We start from the raw sequence: 12,619 nt of genomic DNA, 5'->3' as shown, positions 1-12,619 counted from the left end.
GTTGGATTTTTCAGTATTTAGATTTTCAGCACTATCAGAACTTGACTTATCAGAACTTGACGAATCAGAACTTGAAGAGCCAGATGTATGTTCTGATGTTTCTTGAGATGTGGTGGGATCTTGAGTATGCTCCCCCTGCATAGGTGCATCTTCCTTTAACGTAGTCACCACAGTTTCAATAACATCAGAGTTTAATCCATCATAGTTTGCAGTATCAGGACTTAGACTGTCAGGATTTTCAGTATCAGAATATGAGTCTTCATTTTCAAATCTCAGCTGATCATGGTCAATGAAATCTTTAAGACCAGTGATCTTCTTGTCATCAAAAGAGACATTGATAGATTCCATGACCACTTTTGTTCTCAAATTATAGACTCTGAAGGCTTTTGTGGAAAGTGGATATCCAACAAAGATTCCTTCATCAGCTTTTAGATCAAACTTTGATAGCTGTTCAGGATGAGTCTTGAGAACAAAACACTTGCATCCAAATACATGAAAATATTTCAGATTTGGCTTCTTTTTCTTCACCATCTCATATGGTGTTTTTCCATGCTTGTTAATGAGTGTTGCATTTTGAGTAAAACAAGCAGTCTGCACAGCTTCAGCCCAGAAATAGGTTGGAAGCTTTGCTTCTTCAAGCATTGTACGTGCAGCTTCAATGAGAGTTCTATTCTTCCTTTCAACAACTCCATTTTGCTGTGGAGTTCCAGGAGCAGAAAATTCCTGCTTTATTCCATGGCTTTTGCAGAACTCTTCCATTATCAAATTCTTGAACTCAGTGCCATTATCACTTCTTAAGATTTTCACAGAATCTTTGACCATTTTATCCAGCTGTTTGACATGATCAATCAGGATAGATGTAGTTTCACTTTTTGTGTGCAAGAAATACACCCATGTGTATCTGGTGAACTCATCCACTATGACCAACGCATACTTCTTCTTTGCAATAGACATGACATTTACTGGACCAAATAGATCAACATGTATAAGATGATAAGGCTCAAGAATTGATGATTCAGTCTTGCTCTTGAATGAAGATTTTCTTTGTTTGGCTTTCTGACATGAATCACAAAGACCATCAGGAGCAAATACTGTGTTTGGCAATCCTCTCACAAGATCTTTCTTGACCAGTTCATTTATATTGTTGAAATTTAAATGAGAGAGTTTCTTATGTCAATTCCAGCTTTCTTCAATTGATGCTCTACTTAACAGACAGATTGCAGAACCATCAGTACTTGTTGAAAGCTTAGCTTCATAAATGTTACCACGTCTGTATCCTTTTAGAACAACTTTGCCTTTAGATTTACTCATAATTTCACAGTGTTCTTCAAAAAAATCAACATGATAACCTCTGTCACAGATTTGACTTATACTCAGTAGGTTGTGTTTAAGTCCTGAGACCAGAGCTACTTGTTTAATTATGACATTTCCAAGATTGATATTGCCATATCCCAATGTTTTTCCAATGTTGCCATCTCCATAAGAAACACTTGGGCCAGCTTTCTCCACGAAGTCTGATAGCAGGGCCTTATTTCCATTCATATGTCCTGAACATCCACTGTCCAGAACTAGAATATTTTTCCTGTTGCCCTGCAATCACAAAGACCACTAATTATTAGTTTTAAGGACCCAGACTTGCTTGGATCCTTTGGCCTTATTAAGTTTGTTAACATTTGCGGCGGATTTAGCATCAGAGTTTATGTTAACATTTTTCTTATCAGAACTTACACTATCAGACTTTGAATCAGAATTTATACTAGAAGGAACAATGGAAACTTTCTTCAAAGAAGGTTTTATTTGATAATAATCATAGTACAAACTATGATATTCCTTACAAGTATAGATGGAATGCCATAAACTACCACAATGAAAACAAGGATTTTGTGGTTTGTATCTAACAGACTGACTCTTAACTCCTGATTTTGAAGGTAAGGAGTTAATATTCTTATTCTTCCTGCAAAAAGAAGCCAGATGGTTAGAACTTCCACAGTTATGGCATGTTTTCCTAGGAGCATCAGGAACAGGTTTATAATCATTGCTTTTATTCACACCTTCCTTTCCATTCCTATTTTTCCTAGGTGATTTTACCTTGTTTGCATTCTTGACATCTTTCAGCTTATGCTTAAGCTGCTTCTTTGTCATTAAGCCTATGTTCACTTCAGCTGTCTTTTCCTGTTTTAGTTTGTCAGAAGTTAATTCCTCTTTAACTTCTGATTTCTCATTTTCAGACTTTACAGTTACAAACTTAACAGGTTTAAACTTTGGCTTTTGCTTAACAACAGGCTTAATTTCTTCAGTTCCTTTATCATTCTTATCTTCTCCATAACCTAAGCCCTCTTTCCAGTTTCCACTACTTAGCAAATTTTGAGTTGTTTTGCCAGAGTTAGTCCAAGTCCTGATAATCTCTCTTTCCTTTTCTAACTCAGTTTTTAGAGATTCATTTAATTTTAGCACTTCATTCCTAACATAAAAAGCATCATCTCTATCCTTCTGAGTTTGATGGAACATGACTAACTCTTTTTCTAAGAAATCATTCCTTTTCTTAAATGCAAGATTTTCAGAAGTTAATCTTTCACATGTTAAAGTTTGATCTCTATAGCTAACAAACATGGTTTTAAGATATCTTCTCAACTCATTAATATCATCAGTATGAAAAGCATAAGTAGTCTGAGGTACCTTTGTTTCAGCAGCTTCAGAACTACTCTCAGCACTTTCTTTATCAGCATTTGCCATCAATGCATAGTTCTCCTCACTTTCAGAGTCTGAGATGTCTGTCCAGCTTTTCTGCTTTGTGACAAGAGCCTTGCCTTTGTCACCCTTTACCTTCTTGCAGTCAGGAGATATGTGGCCTTTCTCACCACAGTTATAGCATTTAACATTGGTGTAATCTCCTATGTCAGACTTTCCTCCTTTGCCTTCAGATCTTCTGAAATTCTTCTTATCAGAACTTATGCTTTTCCTGGAAAAATTCTTTCCCTTCCTGAACTTCCTGTATGCAATCTTTGTGATTCCTTTCACCATAAGAGCACACAGCTTCATCATCTCCTCATCAGCATCAGTCTCAGGCAAGCTTTCAGAGTCTGAATCATCATCACTCTCAGAACTTGATGACTTAGTATCAGACTTTATGAAAAGAGCTTTACCCTTGTCTTTCTTTGAGGAAGCTGCTTTGGGGAATTCTTCTTCAGCCTTAAGAGCAACTGTCCTTGACTTTCCTCCTTTCCTCTTGCTTCTTTGTTCCATCTCCAGCTCATGAGTCTTGAGCATTCCATAGATTTCGTCAAGAGTTGTTTCATCAAGATTGTAGTTGTCTCTTATTGTCGTTGCCTTCAAATCCCAGCATTCAGGAAGAGCTAACAGGAACTTAAGGTTTGAATCTTCAAGATCATACTCTTTATCAACCAATGACAAATCATTCAAAAGTTTGACAAATCTATCATATAAATTATTCAATGACTCATTAGTCTTTGAGTCAAAGTGTTCATACTCTTGAGTGAGTATTGTCTTCCTCTTCTTAATTGTGTCAGTTCCCTGACACCTTATTTCCAGAGCATCCCATATCTCCTTAGCAGTCTTGCAGTTGATTACCCTGTTTGACATTACATTATCAATGGCACTATGCAGTAAGTGTCGTACCCTAGCATCCTTAGCAATTGATGTTATGTCCTCAGCAGTATAATCACTCTTCTCCTTTGGTACGATCTTTGCTGCTTCACCTGCAACTGCAACTGCGAGTTTGGTTGGTTTGTGAGGACCTTCCTTGATTCTATCAAGGTATTCTGGATCTGTTGCTTCCAGGAACATGGTCATCCTTACCTTCCATATGGGATATTCAGATGGCCTCAGTATGGGGACTCTGATGGTCTCATACCGACTCTGAATTTGTGTCTTTGGTGGTTCCTCAGTTGTGGTAGGCTTAGTTGGAGTTTCTGTGTCCGACATGATTGTGTTTGGATCTTTAACTGTATGTTTGTTAACAGATAGGCTCTGATACCAATTGTTAGGTCACACACACACTGTAGAGGGGGTGAATACAGTGTATAGTACACTCAAATCGAACTTTAAGAACTTAAGTAACAGAAAACAAACTTTATTGAAACAATAAACTCTGTTACAGTATGGAACTGTTACCTCTCAGTGATGAACAAATATCACGAGAGCTGCAAGGGTTACAATGAATAATCTTTTCTAATAATGATAACACTTATAGTGTAAACCCTATGTCTGTGTTTATATACTACACAGTTACAAGATAATCACTAATTGATATGGAATATAATTCTGCTTCCTAAAATATATCAATCAGATATCTTTTCTTCCAAGTATTCCATTCTTCACGGAATTCCTTCTTCATGCATATCTCTTCTTATGTTTATCTCGATCTTCTTTTCTTTAATCAGCTACTGTCCTTATCTGATTGTCCTTCAGCACTTAAGTTCTGATATCTATCTTCTGATGATTATCTCCTGATAATATAAGTACTGATATCCTTAAGTCCTGACTTCCAGTATAAGTACTGATCAACAGTTAAGTACTGATTTATCCTGTTCACGTAAGATCTGAAAGCTAAACATAAAACATATTAGCCATGACATTATCAAATATATCTAACAATGCAGTAGTGTGGATTAAAGAAATTCAAGCATTCAAACACAAAGTAAATAAACAAGACTGTTTAAAAACTTTCTGGTGGATTGGTCTTTCCACCAGATATATATATAAAGATTAGAGAACTCTGTGATGCAAGAATGCACACAGCTGCTTACATGTGTTTTAGAAAGATGAACAGAGAGAATTCCTAACAGATGTAGCTTTCTATATTTCTCAGTTCAAATCGCATAGTTAACTACTTGCTACTCTTGGTTTATATACTACCAAGTTACATATGAATAAGACAAACAATGAAAACAAGTATCTAAGTATATTCACATGTTGCTTCATTTCTCTATCCAGCATCTTTGAATATCTTCAGTTTAGTATGGAAATGGAAATGCTTCTTTATTCTCTAAAATGTGCAAACAGGCTGCCACATTCCTTTTGTATACAATGAACCCATGTGACTGGAAAGTCATTATCAACTTTTATTTGAATTTTTTATCCGTCGAGACTTCAGTATTATCCATCGATACCTAACTTGAGTTATCCGTTGAGTCTCTAATGGATCATCTGTTGAAAGTGTCTTGAGTCATCCGTCAAGGCTTTGTAGTTTATCCGTTAAACGTGTTTCCTTAGCAGTTGATACTCTTTCACTTATGTAAAATTACAAGGCATCTCCTATTTATAATTAGCCAACCTATTTTTCATATCTTGCTAGTAGTCAACATGACTTGGAATTTCCAACAACTTCTAAACCTCTAAGTAATTACAGTATACAGAAATGTGCTAGAAAAACTTACTGAAATATAGGCTACTCTATCAACGGATGAAAAAGTGTTGTTTTTCGTTGATAGTTACAAAAACACTTAATTAAATCTACTAAGGTGATTTGGTGAATTATCATCAAACCTACAAAATATTCCTAACAGTTTCCTCAGCACACTAATGGATATTTTCATTTGGATCCCGTCAATGTGATTTACATAAATTCTCCACCCATTCTTCAAAGTATTCACTGTGACACCAGTGATTATCTGACTGAACGCGTGAACGAAAGAATGAAAGTTCACAAAGAGTTTCCTGAATTTTTCCAAAATATTTAGGAGCTTCTTGTTATCAGTGTCTGTCTTCAAATATGTTTCCGGTTTGTCCATTTTTCTTTTCACTTCATCCCACTGGCTTCCTCTTTTGGTTCTTTGAAGATATGATTCTCTAGCTTCTCTAGCTTCCTTTCTTTGAATAGCTCTCTGGACTGTTGCTCTTGATCTTTCTATCTTATCTTTATTCGCTTCATATGATAGTTTATACACTTCAATGGCTCTATAGTATCATCCATGAAAGCATCTCCGTCCTCATATTCTTTATCCTTAAAGATCTTCTTCCTTTCTTCTATCTCCACTTCTTCAAACACAGGTTCACACCCTTTAGGAACATCACTTTCATAAATCTCCCCTTCTTCCAATCCTTCAGCCTCAAGTTCTGAGAATAAGGGCCTCGGAGCATATACTTCTGATAGAAGATTCGTCTAAGCTTTTATTACTTGACCCAGAAGATCTTATTTTGCTGTTGATTGCTTCCCCTGAGTTGTAGAACTCTTCTCACTTGCTCTTGCTCTAATAACCACCCTTTCATCTATTTTCTCTTCACCCCTCTCTTCTTCCATTTCATCACCAAACACATCATATTTTTATTCAGCTACTTTATATACATCTTGAATTAACTCTACCGCAGCAACTACTTTTTCTTGGTCTACCCTTTTCTCTCCCTCAGTTGTGTTATCCTTCAGAGCTGGGGTTAATTGAGTAATCAATATCAAGTCAGGGGCATTCAGAATAAGTGGTTCGGGAAGAGATACTTACTTGCTGACTGAGGTCTTTGGCTCAGTACTGGAAAGAATTAATCTAGTGGTCGTAAGAATTGGCGCTTGCTTTCTAACTGAGAGCTTTGGCTCAATATTGGCAATTGCTTTTCCCTTAGCGAAAAGAGAGAGTGATTGCTCCACGAATTCCTGAAAGCCTGCAAAAGATGCTTGTTGAACTTCCAGTTGTTCAGAAAGACAGGAAATCTGATGATCCCTGACGGACAGTTCAACCTTGATTAATTGATCTTTTAGAGTCAGTTGTTCTTTAAGGTAGTCATCTTTGAATGCCAACTGCTCTTCAAGATATGTCTTTGTAATATACTGTGACATGTCTATAGGTGTATTTTGGATAGTGGGTGTCTCACTGGCTTCTTGCAGTATTTCACTCAGCACTCTGTCACTCGGTTTAGGGTGTTGTGTTTCACTAATTCCCACGGATACACTTCTCTCAAATCTCCGAGTTCCAAAAGTACCTGCAGAAAACACTGGAGCCATCCATGAGGAGGTCAACAGTGGTGCAACGGGAGTTTGTGAATTTCGTTCCTTGTACAAGATAAGTTGCATTTTACCCTGAGATGACGGTTCCAGAGTTTGAATCTCTAGGAGAATCACTAAGGCCGTCATTCTTGGCATTTTATCCTACAATCTCCGGGAGAATCACTGATATCGTAGAAGGGGGGTTGAATATGATACCTACAATCTTTTTTGATTTGTTTCAAGTTCTTTATTAAATATACGGAATCAAAACAGACACAAAATAATTTGAGGAATATATTATTTTATTACTATAAACCTTGAGGTTGCTACACTCTAATCAATCAATTTATTAGCTACAACAAATTCAACAACATAATGGTATTATTACAAGCTAATAAATTTGGCCTTCAATGGTGCTTCGTAAAAATACAGTTGGGAGCTGAGGAAGATAACTGAATGCATTGATTTTATTCTGCTTCTTTTGTGTAGATATCAATTTGATTTGGACACGTGGCTTATTCTCAGCCAAGCACCAAATCAATTGCTTTTTTGATTTTAATTGATATTTCAAGTGCTAAGTGGCCATTATAGTGAGTTTTCTTGACTTAGAAAAATGTTCACTTGCACATACAGGGAAGCAAACTTTCCTTGAACACATTCCTCTGAGTTGCGCATCCAGGGAAATAACTTTTCTTGGAACATTTCTTCTGAGTTGCGCATACAGGGAAACATTTTATTTTTCCTTAGAATTAGTTTCTTACTTAGATTTTATTCTAAGTTATGCCTAGAAGTAAGGAAACACTTCATTTCCTGTCAAGTTGCAAATACAAGGAAATAGCTTGCCTTAGAAAATTCCTCCCAATTGCGCCTAGAGAGTAGGATCTCTTTACTTAAAAAATAATTCTTTACTTAAAATATATTTTAGTTTTTTTTTATCTCAATTCTTTTCCCGTTCCGATTCACACTTATCTGTATCAGCTTGATTTCTTCCATATGAAATAAATCAATTCTTCTCTGATATGATGACGCTTAGTGCACTGGTCTGGTTCACAAACCACTAGCACTGAATTGGATTTACTCAATTCTCTTTACTATTCTGAACTGATACAGCCTGTTGGTCATTCATTTCTTCAATCACAGAAATCCTTGATCTTTAATACTTCTCAATACATTTCATTATCACTAGAAGTCCTTTAAGAATTATATTCTTTATGGATGTTTGAACATATTAATGAACTTCTTTCCATGACCTGGTTACGGACTTAAAGCATAAATTCTATCTTTTGATTCTTTATATTTATCCAGTCTTCATCTTCAGGGTTCCTGTGATTCAAAGTTAATATTATTTATTTGTTTTTATTTCATGATGAGTTATAATTCCTCGGTTACATATAACATTTTATTATGCTTTATAGATATTCCTGAAACTCCCGACATATCACGACATTCCCTTCACGTCAATGATATATCTCGAGTTGTGTGTCAAAGGTGTGTATCTTTTTCAATGAGAAATGAGCACCATCGACGCCGGGATCGATAAGCTACTAGAAGCCTCTTCTATTGCACTAGTGAAATTTCCAACATGGGTTTCCAATGTCGTACTCGTCAAAAAGAGTAATGGAAAATGGCGAATAAGCATCGATTATTCAGATCTAAACAGGGCCTGCCTAAAGGATTTTTATCCCTTACCCAATATCGATCAATTGATCGGTTCAAATGTAGGCTATGAGCTAATCTCCTTTATGGATGCCTTCTCGGGATATAATCAAATAAAAATGGACTCACATGATTAGAAGAAAATGACATTTATCCGCCATCGAGGCGTATTAGGTTACCGCATTATGCCTTTTGGAATCATCAACAAATAGGTCGCAATACGCACGTATACATTAATGATATGATAACAAAGTCACTAAAATCATCAGACCATATCACAACTCTGAGGGAAACCTTCAACAATGTTAGGCTCTACAACATGAGATTAAATTTTTCCAAATGCTCGTTTTTCTTAACAGCCGACAAGTTTTTGGGATTCATGGTCACACAACCAGGAATCGAAGAGGATCCCTCACAAATCAAGGCCATAGTCGACATGGAGAATACTATGACAATAAAGGAGGAAAAACAATTGACAGGGTGCATAGAAGCGCTACGGTGATTCATTCTGCAACCATCAAAATGATACCTACCTTTCTTCCAGTTTATAAAAAATGCCACTAAAATATCAAAACTGGACTGGAATGAAGAATTCCAAACAAGTTTCAATAAGTTCAAATCATTTTTGATGAACCCACCAGTCTTGGACAAAGCACTATCAGGGGAACCTCTAAAAATATAACGTTCAGCGGGCGACCTCACGGTGGTTGTTGTCCTGGTCAAAGATGACGAGGGTACTAAATCACCCATCTACTACATTAGCCATTTCTTAAAAGATGATGAATCACGATATTCTCGGGTAAAAAAACTGGTTTATTTATTGGTCATTACAAGTCGAAAACTTCAGCACTACTTCCAAGGCCGTGAAATCTTTGTTTTAATAAATTAGCCCTGTTATATATGGATATTCTGTCATGACAAGACATGATCGACGAATGGACAACAAGCTAATTGGGAGCATGTCAATACGAGAAGAGGTGGAAGACGTCCACAACAGGATTAAATAGGAAAAGACAATAATGCAAAGTGGGAGACTATGTCTGCAATATGCCGGATTTATAGAAGCTTTAGTTACATAACTGGACATGGTCTTTAATAGCAACAACACAGGATGGAGAAAGAAGGGGGAAAAGATAAGTGATGGAGTTTGAATCATGAGAAAAACAGGGATAAGGGAGAAGGACAAGAAATCAGAAACGTCATCAACAAACATAAGGCAGAGGAGAGGGACAAGAAAAGGAGGACAGAAAAAAACACAACTCAAGCTCATCTTCTACATCGAATAAAACAGCTAGCATTATACAAAAACACTCGACCCTAAATCAAAGTCTGTAAACAATATATTAGCATTAATCATAGCAAATAAACAAGGCAATGTATCATGGCAAACTCTGTATAATGTTCATTAAAAATCTAGTGGGTCATATTTAGGTTGGGTAATTAATCCCACCCGCGGTTTTTTCCCATTTACGGGTTTTCGGCGTCACCAATTTTACGTGTTATTCTCGCTTATATTGCTCTTAGTTTAGTTGCATTATACGAATAATAAAATTAAGTAGCCTTAGCACTTAACCTACAAAAATCGGTAAAAACAATTGGTACTGTCAGTGGGAAACTTGCTAAGAATTTGGTTGTTACATTACAATGGCGGACGACAATTTGGATGAACAAGTTACTAATCAAGGAGTTGAGGCTGAGAGCAACAAAGAGATGGCAGCAACGTTGAAGAGATTACAAGGGGAAATGGAGAAGATACACTCCGAAAATGAAATACTGAAAAAAGAATTAACTACGACCAAATCCAAGACCAAAATAGCGATAAAGAAGATGATCCCAAGTGTAGTCAGACGTCTGGACATGGATGATGTAGAGGAATGGGATCAACATGAAGGGCCAACAAACGGGATTGATGATGTCATTGAGATAGATGGCATATAGAATGTACTAAATAACGATGATGACATAGACAAGCAACATGATGAACAACGATATGATGATCGTGATGATCAACAAGGAGATACTGATAGAAGAAGATCACGCCATAGAAGTATAAGATCTCGAAACCAAATTGTGGAGGAATTCAAAAAAGGACTGAACCAAGTAAGGGATTTAATTGAAAGAATCTGTGGTGTTCCAAAGCCATCGGAGAAGGCAACCCCCACAAGCTATGCTGACTCACCCTTTCATGATAACATCGCTCTGGTAGAAATACCAAAATGATTCACGGTAACACAAATGAGGCAATACGACGGCACCAGCGACCCATTGGAACATATTGTACAATATAAACAACGAATGTTCATGGTGCCTATTACACGTGACCTGAAGGAACCTTGTATGTGAAAAGGTTTTGGCTCTACACTGTCAGGACCAGCCTTGCAATGGTTCTTGAATCTCCCATATGGGAGCATCAAGAGGTTAAACGACCTGGTAGACGCGTTCAACATGCAATTTTCTAGTAGTAGAGTATTTGAGAAAACCACTAGTGACTTATACAAGGTTGTGCAATGATATAGAGACCCATTGCGTGATTACTTGACATAATTCAATAGAGAAAAAGTAACCATTACCAACTGTGATGTCCCCACAGCTATTGAAGCATTCAGAAGGGGATTAGAACGAGAATCTCCACTATACAAAGAATTGACAAAGTATCCTTGTAGAACAATGGATGATGTGCAAGCCAGAGCTATGGCACAAGTGAGGTTGGAAGAAGACATGATGGAGGATGGCGAGAAGTAATATAAGCCATCAAGAAAGATTATGACACCAAGATCTAGGGAATACAAGCCATATGTAAGGCCTTCCGGGGATGAATTATATGTTAAGTCAACACGAGAACGTAATGATTGGAAAAAGGAGGAACGTAGTGACTGGAGGAAGGACTCTAATCTTCCAGGAACTTATGACAGCTACGGCTTCACGATAACACCTTCAGCCGTGATGAAGGAGTTCACCAAGTTGGAGATGTAGTCAAGTGGCCTGTAAAGAGCAACAAGCCTGAGGAAAATCCAGATTCCAACCTATGGGGTGACTATCATGAAGATTACGGACATAAAGCTTATGACTGTGTGGCTTTATAAAAAGAATTATAATTTTTAACCAACAAAGGATACCTAACATAGTTCATGACATTGAATAAGGCAGCTTACGTCAGGAGAGACGGGTCGCCGAAAAGAGACATTATGACACCAATGAGGCAACCACCACCACATCAAAAAATAATTAACTTCATTGTAGGTGGTTCTGAAGTGTGTGAATCCACGTATTCACAAGCTAAAAGGGCAGCTAGAGAGACAGACGTACAAGTTACTCAAGTGGGAGTTAATAGTAATACTCTACCATCTTTGATGTTTGACGAGTCAGATAAGAAAAGTATTCGAGAACCACAACAAGATGGACTTGTCATCTCACTCCCTGTGGGGAATTTCCTGATCAAGAGAATTCTAGTTGACAACGAGAGTGCTGCAAATATCATGATGTTAAGCACGTTGAAACAAATGGGTTTGGAAGAAAGTGATATGATTAAGAAATCAAGAACATTGGTAGGATTTAGTGAAGAAACCAAATGTACATTAGGTGAAATTACATTACCTACACATGCACAAGGAGTAAAGCTTTTAGAAAAATTTTGCATAATAGACGTCTATTTGATATACAACATAATCATGGGAAGGCCTTGGATTCACAATTTGAAAGATGTACCATCGATATATCATTAACTTCTGAAATTTCCAACACCATGGGGAGCTCAGTAGATACGAGGGGATCAAGATATGGCACGTGAATATTACAAACCATGTATAAAACCAACTATCCAACATCATGGGAATGAGGCACCTATAGCTACTGTCACAGGACTTGAACGGTTAGCTAAAGTCGACCTAAAGACATGAGACAAGAAGGTACTAATAGGAGAAGATCTCTCCCCAACAATTGAGGGAAACTTGGTAAGTTTCCCGACCACAAGATTGGACGCATTCGCATGGGAGCATGATGACATAACGGGGATAAATCCAAGTGTCATCA

General features: G+C 37.1%; 1 protein-coding gene across 1 annotated transcript; it reads left to right on the top strand.

Moving 5' to 3' along the window:
• Positions 1-11,718: 11,718 nt before the first annotated feature.
• LOC141679786 (uncharacterized) lies at positions 11,719-12,312 on the top strand. The gene has a single exon (XM_074486188.1). The coding sequence runs from the start codon at positions 11,719-11,721 to the stop codon at positions 12,310-12,312; it is 594 nt and encodes a 197-aa protein (XP_074342289.1).
• The last annotated feature ends 307 nt before the right edge of the window (positions 12,313-12,619 follow it).

Source organism: Apium graveolens, chromosome 8 (assembly GCF_009905375.1).
Source record: "Apium graveolens cultivar Ventura chromosome 8, ASM990537v1, whole genome shotgun sequence".
Taxonomy (NCBI): domain Eukaryota; kingdom Viridiplantae; phylum Streptophyta; class Magnoliopsida; order Apiales; family Apiaceae; genus Apium; species Apium graveolens.
This window is presented reverse-complemented; position numbering and strand designations above follow the sequence as displayed.

What these genes read in the sequence shown, in the direction of transcription:
- LOC141679786 (XM_074486188.1), top strand. Translation starts at nt 11,719, where the DNA reads ATGACATTGAATAAGGCAGCTTACGTCAGGAGAGACGGGTCGCCGAAA.